Source organism: Thamnophis sirtalis, unplaced genomic scaffold (genome assembly GCF_051295495.1).
Source record: "Thamnophis sirtalis isolate CommonGarterSnake01/CBP01778 unplaced genomic scaffold, rThaSir2_p1.2 scaffold_11, whole genome shotgun sequence".
Classification (NCBI taxonomy): Eukaryota; Metazoa; Chordata; class Lepidosauria; order Squamata; family Natricidae; genus Thamnophis; species Thamnophis sirtalis.
In genome coordinates, this window is record NW_028261391.1 from 23,252,007 (window position 1) to 23,266,399 (window position 14,393).

At 37.3% G+C, this 14,393-nt stretch overlaps 1 protein-coding gene across 5 annotated transcripts in view; it reads left to right on the plus strand.

The window, feature by feature from the left end:
- The window catches only part of VEPH1 (ventricular zone expressed PH domain containing 1), a 151,473-nt gene that overhangs the window by 114,822 nt on the left and 22,258 nt on the right, over positions 1 to 14,393 (plus strand). For all 5 annotated transcript variants that reach the window (XM_087725325.1, XM_087725329.1, XM_087725328.1 and 2 more), the window contains exons 9-10: positions 1,992 to 2,131; positions 6,539 to 6,673. In XM_087725325.1, coding sequence (XP_087581451.1) covers positions 1,992 to 2,131; positions 6,539 to 6,673 — 275 coding nt within the window. The remainder of the gene's footprint in view (positions 1 to 1,991; positions 2,132 to 6,538; positions 6,674 to 14,393) is intronic.

Genomic DNA, 14,393 nt, shown 5'->3' on the forward strand with positions numbered 1-14,393 from the left:
TTCTGGTATTGCAGCATTTACAACTTCTGGAAGCAAGTTGTTCCACTGATTAATTGTTCTAACTGTCAGGAAATTTCGCCTTAGTTCTAGGTTGTTGTTTTTCTTGATTAGTTTCCACCCATTGCTTCTTGTCCTACCCTCAGGTACTTTGGAGAATAGTTTGACTTCCTCTTCTTTGTGGCAGTCCCTGAGATATTGGAACACTGCTATCATGTCACCCCTAGTCCTTTTTGTCATTAAACTAGACATACCCAGTTCCAGCAACCATTCTTTATATGTTTTAGCCTCCAGTCCCCTAATCATCTTTGTTGCTCTTCTCTGCACTCTTTCTAGAGTCTCAAAATCATTGAAATGTAAGATCTATAATTTAGTGCAATATGGGGATGAGACCTTATCTTCACACACAACTCTAGTCTTAAAATGTAGTTGATGTTGGACGTGTATTCTTTGGCACAATGGCAATTAAAAAAGCATGCTATGTTCCATCAACCACAGACATATTATCTGGCATTCAGCATAGAACAGCTACTGTGATGGGAGAGTAGCTGAATAAATAAATTCTTCTTCCCACTCCAAAAAGAAAAAGAAAGGAAATGGAAAACATCTCATTTTCTCACTATGGTAGCAAAGTCCTAACATTATTGTTCTGTATTTTGGCCCATTTACTTAATTCTGCTGACTGGCCATTATGTTTAGAAACTGGAGATAGTATTTAGCTTACGACCACAATTGAGGCCAAAATTTCTATTGCTTAGCAAGATGTTGTTAAGTGAAGTTTGTCCCGTTTTACCACCTTCCTTGCCATAGTTGTTAAGTGAATCACTGCAGTTATGAAATTAGTACCGTAACACGGTTGTTAAGTGGATCTGACTTCCCTATTGATTTTGCTTGTCAGTGGGTCGCAAGAGATGATCACATGCCCCCAGATGCTGCAACCATCATAAATATGAGTCAGCGCCTCAATTTTGAATATGTGATCACTGGGATGCCGCAACAGTCAAAAATGTAAAAAAAAAACCAGTGCTGTTCTAACTTTGAACAGTTACTGAACGGACTGTTTTAAATCGAGGACTACCTGTATACAGTGAAAGGCAGGATAAGTCAGATGCCCCATATAACCCAATGGAGCAAAACACAGGAGGGAAAAAAAAGTTGCTGCTCATTTTTATTGCAAGTGAAATTTTCCATTTGCAAAGTACCTAACAGAAAGAAGAGGGAAGTGAAGAGGGCATGTCAATATCACTGTCGGATTGCTGGAGACTCCAGGCATTCTATAAGCAATAAGATGGATCCCACATTTGATAATGCCATATTCTTCTGCTGTGTACCACTTACACTACATCTCCATCAGGGGTGAAATCCAGCAGGTTCTGACAGATTCTGGAGAAATTTTGAGTAGTTTGGAGAACCGGCAAATGCCACCTCTGGATGGCCCAGGAGTGGGATGGGAATGGAGATTTTGCAGTATCCTTCCCCTGCCACACCCACCAAGCCAAGCCCACAGAACTGGTAGTAAAAAAAAATGAGTTTCACCATTGATCTCCATATATGAGGCTGCAGCTTAAAAAGTGGAAGTACATTTTTTTAAAAAAAAATATTTACTTTTGTTGACTTATACTAGCTTATACTAGCTTGTAAGAAATTCCTTTTGATTAGAACCTTGAGTCCTTAGAATTAAAACCATTCTGAGGTCAGGAATCTGTTTTGAATATTAAAACTGAATGACCCTCATTGTCATTTCATCCAACAGTCACTTCCTGATTATCTGAAGTGTTCTTCATAATTTAGACCATGACTATAGTTTAAAACAAGAAACCCAGAAATGCTGCAAATCACCCACTGGTTTATAATTAGATGAATTTTACTTTGGTTCCTTTCTGTTATAAGTTATGTTGCAATAAAATACAACTATTAAAATAGTAATGTTTAGTCAGACATATAGTGTATCTTTATTTATTGTTGATATTAATAATGTGTATATTTGTTCCTAGATACAGTTAAAAGTTGTGTAGCAAAGTTGTCCTTCATCTGTCCCCTGAAAGGTCACTACTGCCTGTACAGTAAATCCGGTTTTACTCTCATCAGTCACCAGCCTCAACTATGGATCCATATCATGTTTCTCTTTCAACAGGTGTGTGCAATATGAACATAAAGATCAAAATAATCATTAAAGTAGCTGTCAGTTAAAATCAGTGTTAACTGTAATCCCTTGAGATGTATTGATATAAATCAATGTTGTTTGAAGATACTCACCTCCCACTCGGAAGGTTTGAGAGTTCAATCCTAGGCAGCAAAAGATGTTTCTCTATCAGGGTGCAAAGAGAAAATATCTACTATGAGCTCCACATAGGCATCAGGAAGGGCACCCATCAAGCAAATGCTCAGCTCCATTCTGTCAGCTCAAATCCACCCAATAAAAAGGACTACATGGTTGTAAGAGGTTTTTTTACATAGGTAATTAAAAATACATTCAAAGAAAAAGAAAAATGTATATAGTAAGGTAAATGTAGAAAAGGAAAAGAAAAAAGAAAAAAACAGAGAAAACAATAGAAAAATAAGAAAATAAAAGCAGAAAATGTTCGATTGGATGGGTAGATAGATAGATGGATGGAGATGATAGATAGATAGATAGATAGATAGATAGATAGATAGATAGATAGATAGATAGATAGATAGATGATAGATAGATAGATAGATAGATGATAGATAGATAGATAGATAGATAGATAGATAGATAGATAGATAGATAGATAGATGATAGATAGATAGATAGATAGATGATAGATAGATAGATAGATAGATAGATAGATAGATAGATAGATAGATAGATAGATAGATAGATAGATAGATAGATAGATAGATAGATATTCCAAATTTCCTTTTGGCAGTTATACATATACGGTAATATTGATCAGATCTCGCTCCAAGATTTTATCATAACTCCTTTCTTTCTGTAATATATTCTTTCTACTATCAAACCATAAGTCACAAAGCATCAGGATTGTGATGTTTATATTGTTAAGTGTTATATATTTATTCATTTCATAGAGGAAAGGGAAATGTTCAACTACCAAGCAACACTGCAACAAATTCTTCAGATTATTAAATTAAGGTGATAGCAGATCTTAATACTTCTTACAATTAGTATAAAGGTGTTAAAAGTCTGGATAGTTATCCCTTTTTTTTCAAAGTATTTGAAAAAAATTCCTTTGTCTTAGAAAATAAAGGGATCAGATTAATTTAGGCTCCTACTTCCTTGAATAAAAGGTAAATTGGAACTAATGGGTTCATAGATTTTGATCCATATGAAATGTATTTGATCCATATCTAACATGCTCACTAAATATCAACATATACATGTAGTTTGAGAAATGAGGTCTAGAAGAGCTAATTAATGTGGAGTTCAATCAATTGGTGAAGCATGAATTCATGTTAATTATAATTCTATGACCTACTTATTATTATCAATCATTGTTTGTTACAATAGAGGTGTGGGTAAAATATATTTGTGATGCAAAAAGTAGATTCAAAGCAAAATCATATTGTGGAACCACTGACAAAAAAAAAGCAGTAGGAAAAGCAGTCCAGGATCTGGCTTCCCAAGTCCTCCAAGTCTTGCTGAAATATATAAGGAACGAGATGGCTATTGAGTAGGTTCCATGACAGCCTCATTAACTTGGCTGGCTGTCACACAAGACCACTAACCAGTTCCCATTCTCTGCTCTGTAACCCTAAGGGTGTATATGCTGAGGCTGCTATCCCTATAACCATGCAGCATGATGACCCCATTGTCATAACCATTATCTGGAGAAAGATGTTTTTAATTAGTATTGCGGTCTCATCCATCTTGCCCCTTCTTGGCTATTAAGTGGTAATGCTGCTTATTGGTGGCTCTGCAACCATTGTTCAGCTATGGTCCTTGCCTGATACAACTTTCCTATCACCTCACATAGGGAAGCCAAATTAACTTGAATATTCTGTTTTGTTCCTTAAAAAAAGGAATATACACACTCACTGAAAATTGTGTTTCATTTCAATTGAAGGTGCTGCCAATTACCAAGCAAATAAGAAAATGGAAACAAGTTTGGGGTATCCTGTGTAGCAGCCTTTTAACATGAACTTCTGGCAGAGAATAGCAGCTTCAGGTTTTGACCATAGCTTCAGGTCCCATTCACAGTATGGGAGAGTCGCTTTCCTGTGATGAGTTCCAATATTAATGAATATGGTTTGATATTAGAATCACACCTTTTGGATCAATCTTATTGCCCTTTGCCCCTCTGCATTTTCAGTAAACACACAGTGTGTTCCAAATTTACTGGTGTGTAAGCCTGATTATGTTTTGGTCTCTGCTGGTAATAATGTGTATGGTAGTAAATTAAACTTAATTAGATGTAAATAGAATATTTATTTGCATTCAGCCATAAGCAGTTACTCTAGTCCATAATTGTTCCCTTTTAACAAGCTTCCCCTTCTGCTGATGGAGCTAGGTGGAAATTCTGGGAACTGGGGAATGCTATAATAATTTTCATTTTTAAAAATGTAATTCTCCTTCTCTCCTTAGTTCACGAGGAAACCTCTGTACGTGCATCAAATAATTTTTTGCTCTGATTACTGTTATGTTTTCATTGGATGATCATTCTAGAGAATCCTAGAGTCTGGGCAACTCAAGTTTTTGTTATTTTCATTATACCGTAATTACACACAAACACACCATTTTATTATGGGCTGGCATTTAAATTAAGATGCTGATAATTTCCATGTAGCTGAGCTGAACATACCCATCTAGGATTGGTCATCTCTTAATACAATGAACTTTACCTATTAACAATCATGTGTCAGTTTATATTGTTGATCAATTTAATTTGAAAATACATAATTGGAAGTAAATCAGGAAAACTAAAATATTTTTTTTCTAATGTCAAGCATAATATGTCAGCTGGATATAAATGATTTTTTTTTCTCTGAGACTGCTGTAATTTGAAAGAAGGGAGTCAGTCCCAAACTTTTTCTCTTTGCTCGTTTTAATAGTTTCAAATCTTTGTAAATCCTGTCTATGGAGTTTCAATGAAGATATTTGTAAATACCGTTTAAATATAAGTTTGAGTTTGAAAAAATAGGAAAGAAAAAATTTTGTTGAATCAATTTGGTCGTGGCTCTGAGAATTAGATTTTAATTTATAGATGAGCCAATGTGTTGTGCTACGATAGATGCTTGGGTTGTGTTTTGCTGAAAAGCTGCTTATAGTGTTGATAAGATATTTTATAAACACAGTCTATAAAATTGCATGACCACAATTACACCATGATTTGCATTACCTTACACTAATGCTCAAAGATGGATTTGTCAAAATCATGAAAATCTTTAAATTTATTTAAACATCAAAAGTATGTTAATAGTTTTATTCTAATGTAAGCCATTTATCCAAATATCTGTATGTTAGTCAAGTTTATGCTAATAATTACATAATCTCCCAAAGAAGCTATATCACCATTGAAGCAACAGCAGTACCAACTTCATTTGAGAACAACTTTCTGGATATTCTCTCTCACATTCACTTCAAATATTGTACTCTGAACTTAGTTACTATCAATATCTTATATAGTTAAAATATAGTTTAAAAATATCAGGCCCAAATCATTGTTTGTCCATTGGTTATTGATTATGTACCATCAACTTGTTGTTAACTCTTAATGACCACGTACTAGATTTTCTCCATGATGATCTACTTCTAATCTAGTCTTTTACATCTTATCAGAGCACTCATCAGTGCAGTAACTGAATCCATCCTCTTTTCTGCTGGCCAACCTCTTTTTCCTTCCTACTTTCCCAACATTGGACACCCTTCCCAACCTATCCAGACAGCTAGGTCCAAAGTTTTGTCTTTAGTGACAACTCTGAGTTGATTTGTTTGATGATACCTTTAATAGTTTTCTTGGATGGCCATGGTATATAACAGAATAACAATTAGAAGGGACCTTGGATTTCTTCTCAGGTGTCATCCCCAACATTAAAATTGAAAAAACAACAACAACATGAATACATTTCCTATCCTGCTTTTTCAAAGCCTAGCTTTCACTTCCATAGAGTGTCACAGGAAATTCCAAATCTTGCATAATTCTGAGGTTGTGCATCATCACTGCAATTTAATATTATTTCCAAGGCCTTCATGGCTATTCTACCAAATGCTAATTTGTGGCATATTTCTTAAGTTTTCCCAATATTTTTAGAACACTCATTTAATTATCAATTGCAAAAACATGTTTTCTTGTAATGCCCAATTTCATCTAGAGGTGCACAGGCATTTAACCTGATACAGTATATGACTCTTGCAAATGGAAAAATAATACCCAAAACGGTATGTTTTTATTAGCTCTTTGGTGCTTTCTGAGCGTGGTGGTTTTCTTGCAGTTTGTTACCTAATTTGATAATGAAATTTTTCTGCAAGAAAACCTCCAAGCTCAGAAAGCACCAAGGACCTTACAACCTTGAGGTACAAATATTTTTTTCAATCAGTATTGTTTTTCTTTTTGTCTATCAGGGCTTGTTCCCAGAACCATTGTCCATGCAGAATAATTATTTGCAAATCCTGAAGATCTTGTGGGAAAAAACCCAGCTTAAGGGAACACATAGTTTTGAAACTGCAATGGTGCAATCTACATTTCCACACAAGAAGGTATTTTTTTCTTATGGGCCTTTAAAGGGGTGGGGTTTGTATGTGTTGTCTTTATTTACTGCAAGAAAAATCACAACCATATCTCTGAATCTGCATAGAGATGAAAGCAGTTAAATAGTTGGAATTTTTAAGGCGATATTTATTGTTTGATATGTGAAGCCTTCAAATGAAAAATGATAGAAAATGATTACAGAGGATTATCTCCATCTCATTTATCTTTGTTATATGTATGATAATCCCAGGGGTGGTTTTTTCAAGAGGCAACTGGACTTTCTGGTTTTCTTTGCTTCTCATCCAAGAAGCTTCTTCAATTCTGGCTGGATGGTGAGGAATGGAAGGATTTATACTCCTTGCTTCTTGGAACTATTGAAAGGACTGTGTCATCTTTAAAATCTATATCAAAATTGAACAGCCCTCTCTCAACAGAGGGGGGGGGGATATGACATCATCTATCTCCCATCTACAACACAATCCTTTCAATAGTTCCAAGAAGGCTCCACACCAATTTGCACCACTCAGATGACCCTGATGACACAGATAAACCTTTAGGTGACCTTAACAACCCGCTAAAAGAATACAAATGACCAGCTGTCTGCAAGGAGTATAAATCCTTCCATTCCCCACCATCCAGTCAAAGGTGAAGAAGCTTCTTGGCTGAGAAGCAAAACGTCTTCAAACAAAGGAAAAGCAGAAAGTCCAGTTGCCTCTTGAAAAAAGCACCTTAGGGACAACCATGACCTGGATGTCTGAGAATCTCCATAGACATGTATAATAATCATACATAGCTGGCCAATTATATGAATAATTTATAATATTGTACTTTCTGGTTAATAAAGTTTTGAGTGCTCTGGCCTTGAAAATGTTAAGCTTGTTGTAATATCCAATATCTTTTTAATCCCTTTCTTTTATATACATTGTTTTAATTTATTGCATCTCACTCTGTGTTCAATCAGTAAGTATAAGGAAATATTCTGCTCAATTCTTGTTGTTATCCTGACAATAACCATACTGTTTCTTGGCTACAGTCTGGTCTGCTTTCTGTTGCCTTTTTATCTATTGCCCAGTCTGGTCTACGGCCCTGAAATTCTCTTGTGGTCTCCCACCCAATTCCTAGTCATAAATAACACTGATTAGTAGCCCAGCCTACCCCTACTAAGATGGGTTAGAAATGTCACTGTATTAATAAAATAAGCATATTTTGTCTCTGAAGATCAGGAACAAAAGAACAATATCCTTTAATTTTTTTTCCATGATGCAGCATTTCTACATGTGATTGCTGTATGGCAGCACTAAAATATATGATCATAGAATACAGAATAACAGAAGGAACTGTGGAGGTCTTTTCAAGCAAGAGACCCTATATACCATTTCAGACAAATGGCTGTCCAATCTTTTCTCCACCAATGGAGCACCCACTGCTTCTGGAGGAAAGCCATTCTACTGATTAATTCTCACTGTCAGAAAAGTTCTCCTTAATTCTAGGCTGGGTCTGAAGTTGAAGCAGACTGACCTTGGCCTATAATTCTTCAAATTCTTTTAAGAATAGTCTGTTGGATGACATTTGGAACCATCTTATTCAGAAACCATCTGCCAGATACCTTCAGGAAGTGCTAATTTCCTTCTCCCATTGTAGCTCTTCGGCAACTGTTATTCAGAAATACACACTGTCTCTGAAAATCCTACCAATCTGCCACAGGTAACATTCGTTGTCTTTCATGACTAGAGGACAGTGGCAAAGCAATGCAGAGGAATTCAGGTTCTGATCTTTGCAACGTTTCCATTTATGCCATCTGTTTGTAGAAATGTCTGAGTTTTCTCACTAATCTCTTCCACATGCTGTTGATATATGAACGGAAAATGCAAATAAGCTTTTTTCTTATTTACAAAGAGAAAGGAGGAAACTCATTTCAAATAGCAGAGAAACTATCATAATGAATTGTTTAGTTCCCTTTTGCAAAGTCACATAGTTGTGGGTTATGGCAAGGACTCCAGAAGAGTAATTATTTGCGCAGGCTCTGTCGTGTCAACCTTTGCCCTTTGAAAAGATTACTGTTTCAAAGCAATTGCATTTTCAAAGATTGTAAATAATACTGTTTCAAAGTCAGCAAGGAATTTCTGGTCAAATCTATTAATCTTTAATTGGGTTCAATTGAATCTCCAGCATGGAATCCGTTTAAAACAAAAACATATTTGAGGTAAGCCTTGACTGCCTACAATTTTTCTTTTTTATAACAAGAAAAAATATATTTGCAACCCTAACTTTAAATTGCATAATTGAAACCAAGCAATGAGAAATCCTTTCTCAATCCTTAAGTGATGCCTTGCTTAAAAAAAAATCTAGAAAACTTTTAGACTAGAAAAATGCTACTTCAGTCACGTAAAAAACCCCAAATGATGACTTCTTCATCAAGAAATGTTATCATTTCCTGCTTTGATTACCAAAGGTAACCCAGAGCAAATCATCAAATACTTTTTAAAGGCTCCTTGTTTTTCTTTCTTTCTTTCTTTCTTTCTTTTTTGCCACCCATCTTGCAAAAGCACTAGAGAATTCCTGGAAGCTTGGCACTCTGATAAATTGGCCATCATTAGACACACAGACATAAGTAACATCTACCTATTGTGCAAAAGAGACCATCAGCAAGCCAAAAAGGGAATCTAAAAACCAAAACACCTTTTCACCAGCAATCAACACCCAGATGAGTATAGATTAATGCCAAGATTAACATCAGACCAACAATTAAGTAAACAATACTACAATGGTTTATTGGTGCAGTGGTTACAGTGCAGTACTGGAGGCTACATCTGCTGACTGCAATTTGGCAGTTCAAATCTCACCATGCTCAAGGTTGACTCAGCCTTCCATCCTTCCAAGGTGGGTAAAATGAGGACCACGTTTGTTGGAGGCAATATGCTGACTCTGTAAAGCACTTACAGAGGGCTGTAAAGCACTGTAATGCGGTATATAAGTCTTCAGTACTAAGTGCTACCAAGGAACTGCCAAACAAGGCAACAGTAAGCAGCCCATCAAAGAACCTGTAAGATTGCCCCCACTAACATTGACAGACAATCCATTAAAATATAAACGAAGAGCAAACCCATTCCTTACTAGCGCTGGTTATGTTACCTAATTAGGATAATGAAATGTCTACAAGAAAACAACCAAGTTCAGAGAGCATCAAAGCACCTCATTTCAACCCTGAGCTACAAATACTGTCCTTTATTGATACTATCTTAGTACATACAATTATAATGTGAAAGGTCTGTTATCATCCCTGTCCTCATATCCACCTGGTTCACAGAATTTTCCAGATTCCCACACATAATCTTTGCCTATATGTAATCTTCATTTTCTGCTACTTCTGTTATTTTCTTACCAAGAAAGAAAAAGGAATAGATGGGAAAATAGTGGAGTAGCCCAAGATTTTTTCCCCCTAACTTGGTAGCATTAGATGAGTTTCTCGAAGGAAGGCTACAAAGTCAATCTGGAAACATTGCACTCACTTCCAAGAAAGTAAGTTTCTGATTGTGCCTTAAACTTATTTAATTCTAAAATTAAGGTACTCTATTTGGCATTGGTTTTTTGTACGTACAACTATGATAGCTATCCTGCTGAATCCCAGCATGATGAAGAGAAGAATTGCAAATTTACTTTCAGCTCTATGGCAACACATCTGGATTGTATCCAACAAGATCTGTATCCATTCCCTTCAGATATGAATTCCATCAGCATGCTTGACTGCGTGCATTGCAAGCATGAGGGCAAGCATAGAACTAGTTTGACATTTTCAAACTACATGTAACTATTATTGCTGTGAGTATGAAGTTATTCCATACCACATTATTTTTGCTTCCTTTGTAAAGCTGGAAACATATTAGCCTCAATTGCTGATGTAAACACATTTTAACAGGCCATATAGCCTCCTTTGGCAGCAGGCCACTTAAACTGCCCTGCGACATAAATCTGTCGGTCTCCACTGGTTTCAAGACAAGAATCTCCCTTTGCAGTCAAAGATCTAGCTTAAACAATTTTCTCTGAGAAAATACTTCTAACAGAAAAGTGAATGTAAAGAGGTAAATTGATGAACAGCAAGGAAAAGCTAAATAAATCTGATTGGGGTAGAATGGGGTGTTGTTTTAATTTACAGCTGGCCAATTTTAACATAATAAAGCACATCAACTATATCATTCTGCTACACTTAATCAGAAAGAGCCAGATGTTTTATATCAGTCAAATAATTTTGAAATGCCTGGCATTCTGAACATCGCTAAAAACTCTTCACTGGGGATTCTTTTAAAAAATGTTTTAAATATTTCCTTTTTTTCTCCCTAGTTGATTGAAATAGCTCTTTTAAACATTTGTCATAATTACCCAGGAGGTAGGGGATAGGAAAACCTTATCCTTCACTATCTGGCATGATTTCCTCAACCTGGATAAATGTCAGTCTTTGCTGGAGACCATGAATATATTTGATTATATTGTATTGTGCTTTGTAGAAATTATTGTCAGGCATTTTCATGTAGTTACTATTATATCCTACAGCAGTGTCTATCAACCTTGGCATGTTGAAGATATGTGGATTTCAACTCCAAAAATTCCATAGTAAGCAACCTGCCTGGGGAATTCTGGAAGTTGAAGGCCACATATCTTCAAGATGCCAAGATGGTGAATTACTGTGCTAGAGTCCTCTTACATATCTTTGTTGCAGTGACAGGGGAAAAAAAAGATTCCTTTACAATTTTTAAATCTACCTGTTTTGATTCTGACAGATATACAAAAAATACCCTGCATGCAAATGTTTAACCAAACACATACTTTCCAGGAGTTTGCACCATAGTTCAATAACTAGCAATAGATGTAGAATGGGACAACTTACTACAGCTGACTCTCCCTAACCAACTCAACTCAACATGGGTCAACTCTCCGCAGGACAATTCAATGTGAGATAATTCAAGAGAGAGACAAGTGAATTGCAGCAGGCCTCGCCTTGCTTTGCGTTTGAACCTTCTCAAGTTAAAGATCCTCGAGGCTGCAGTGAACCAGAGCATGGAGTCCAAGCAGTGGAGCAAGAGTAGCATTCTCAGATACTCCCTGCACAGAGCCAGGTCGAGGGCATGGGTGCATTTGCGAGAGGTTGCTCGCCGCCACCACTTCTTCCTGGCATGCCAGCTGCAAGGGCCAGCTACTCTGCTGATTCAGATACTGGTTCTCCACCTCCGGCTTCCCCAAATGCAAAGGGAGGGAAGGGGAAGTGGTTGGCTTGGGGTTAAGTTCAGTTAAGGTTTGCTTTCATGGAAAGGAAAAGGGCAGATTTGGAGCTGAGATTGAGAGAGGGGAGAAGGGGGGCATTGGGGAGAGAAAAAGCAGACGTGCTGAGAAAGATGAAAAAAGTAACAAGCTCAACCATGCTCCGAACTTTTTCTACTGGGGAGTCAACTTTTAAGTAAACATTGTTCACCCCAGAAGTAGGCATACAAAATTAGCCTCAAAATCTCAGCAGCTTATTCGCCACCATTTTACTGTTTCCTAATTTTGTTAATATGGTGGAACTAAGCAGATTGAAGTTGGATATGTTGCTTGATTGGAAAAACCTTGGATTGGACAAGGTATTGCAGTTGAATGGTCAATTTGCCCTCCAAAAAATGAATTTAGGAGCTTACAGAGGTTTATTCCAGCTCTGGTGTGCTTTCTCTCTCTGTTTATAAGACAAAAAGAACGGTTTTCAAGGATGGCAGATATGGCAGACACTCAACCTGAAGACTGCTGCTGTCAACCCATTTTTTCCACGTTTAGCTCCCTGTGGTGGAATGGGAATAAATGGCCTGATCCCATGAATCCCCAAGGAATCCTTCATTGATCAGCTGGGGAAATGCCCCTGGACCAATTGAACCAAAAGAATTCTTTCTGGCTGAGGAAATAGCCCCGGAGAAATCTGGGACCCCTTTTAAATTGAAGCCGCTGAAGAACTCCAAACCCTTCACTTCCTCTTCCAGCCCTGCACATTTGGTGAGTCCAGAGGCCAGTCCCTAGATGGCAGCAAAGCAGCTGGCCCTCGCAGTGGGCATGCAAGGAAGACGCAGCAGTGGCAACAGGCTTACTCTCACACATGCACCACAGCCTTGGCCTGGATCAGCACCTGGGTGTTCTGCACTTGCTCCATGGCTGATGGAGCATACACCTTGGTTGATAGGCAACTGGGACTTCATGCTCTGGTCTGCCTCCAGTTTCAAGGACTTCTAACTTAGGAAGATTCAAACCAATGGTGAAATTCAATTTTTTTTACTACCAGTTCTGTGAGCATGGCTTGGTGGGCATGGTGTGGCTTGGTGGGCGTGACTTGGTGGGCATGGCAGGAGAAGGATACTGTAAAATCCCCATTCCCTCCCGATCAGCTGGGACTCAGAAGGCAAAGAATAGATGGGGGTGGGGCCAGCCAGAGGTGGCATTTACCGGTTCTCCGAACTATTCAAAATTTCCATTACTGGTCCTCCAAACTACTCAAAATTTCCGCTACTGGTTCTCCAGAACCTGTCAGAACCTGCTGGATTTCACCCTTTGTTTAAACTTAAAGCAAGACAAGGCCTGTGCAATTCATTGGTCTCTCTCTTGAGATATCCCACATTGAACTGTCCCATGGTGAGTTGACTGTGGTGGGTCAACTTATCTTACAGCAGAATGTTGTAAGTGGCAAGTCAGCTGTGTCAAGCTGTCTTGGACCTAATAGATGATGGTAGAAAAATGGCTTGCAAAAGTTATGGATACTGGGGAAATTGCCTAGAAAAATAGATATACTTATAGGAAGTGTGAGATATTAAAACCAAATTTTTATGCTCACAATTCCAAAAACAAGTCTGGTTCACAATTCAAAAGTTTTTATTGCAAAGAAATTGAAAAAGCGGTTGCAAGTGTGGCCTCCCAGACTCTTCCCAATGGCTTGAGTACAAGGAGCACAAGGACAGACTTCAAGTAATACAATTTATATCTTTCTAATCATTACGCGTGAAGCCTAAGAAGAAGCCCTCCCCATTTCCAAAATCATTCTTTGAGGTTAATTGGCATTTCAAGAGGACAGCATGACTTTTCCTGCAGACCCCTTTATCTTATCTGTGCCACTTTGTTATTTCATTCTAGGCGGGGATGTTATCATCTCACCAATTGGTGTCCTTGTCTGTATTTAAATAGTAAAGGAATTTTAGCAAGTCATCCTGTATTGACTTTACTGCTTTGTGCTTAATTTACAATCTAGAAAAACAGCGCCAAGAGTCTTACACCTTTTTGTTACATTTTACCCTTTATATGAAAGAGTAACTTATTATTTATTTATTTCCTTCAGAAGGCCACATAAATATGTGAATAAGTATTTATCCACTTATCTGCCAAATATCAAAATTCAACATTCTCTTATAAAATGAGATGTTAATGCAAATTAAATTGACAGAACCATCCAGGTTCAACCCCTTGAGCAGGGGAGGGGGTTGGACTAGAAGACCTCCAGGGTCCCTTCCAACTCCGTTATTCTGTTATCTGTTATGTCTGAGTCACTCAGAAGTAGAATCTGTTATCATCACAAAAAAAATGTGTTCCTTCTGTGCAATCCTGTGAATGCTTCCTTAACTTCCACTGAATTTAATGGGATTTCTTTCTAAATGCACTTGCACAAAGTTGAGCATTTCGCATATAATTGTGTGAGTTATTAATATGTTAATACTAAACTATTAATAC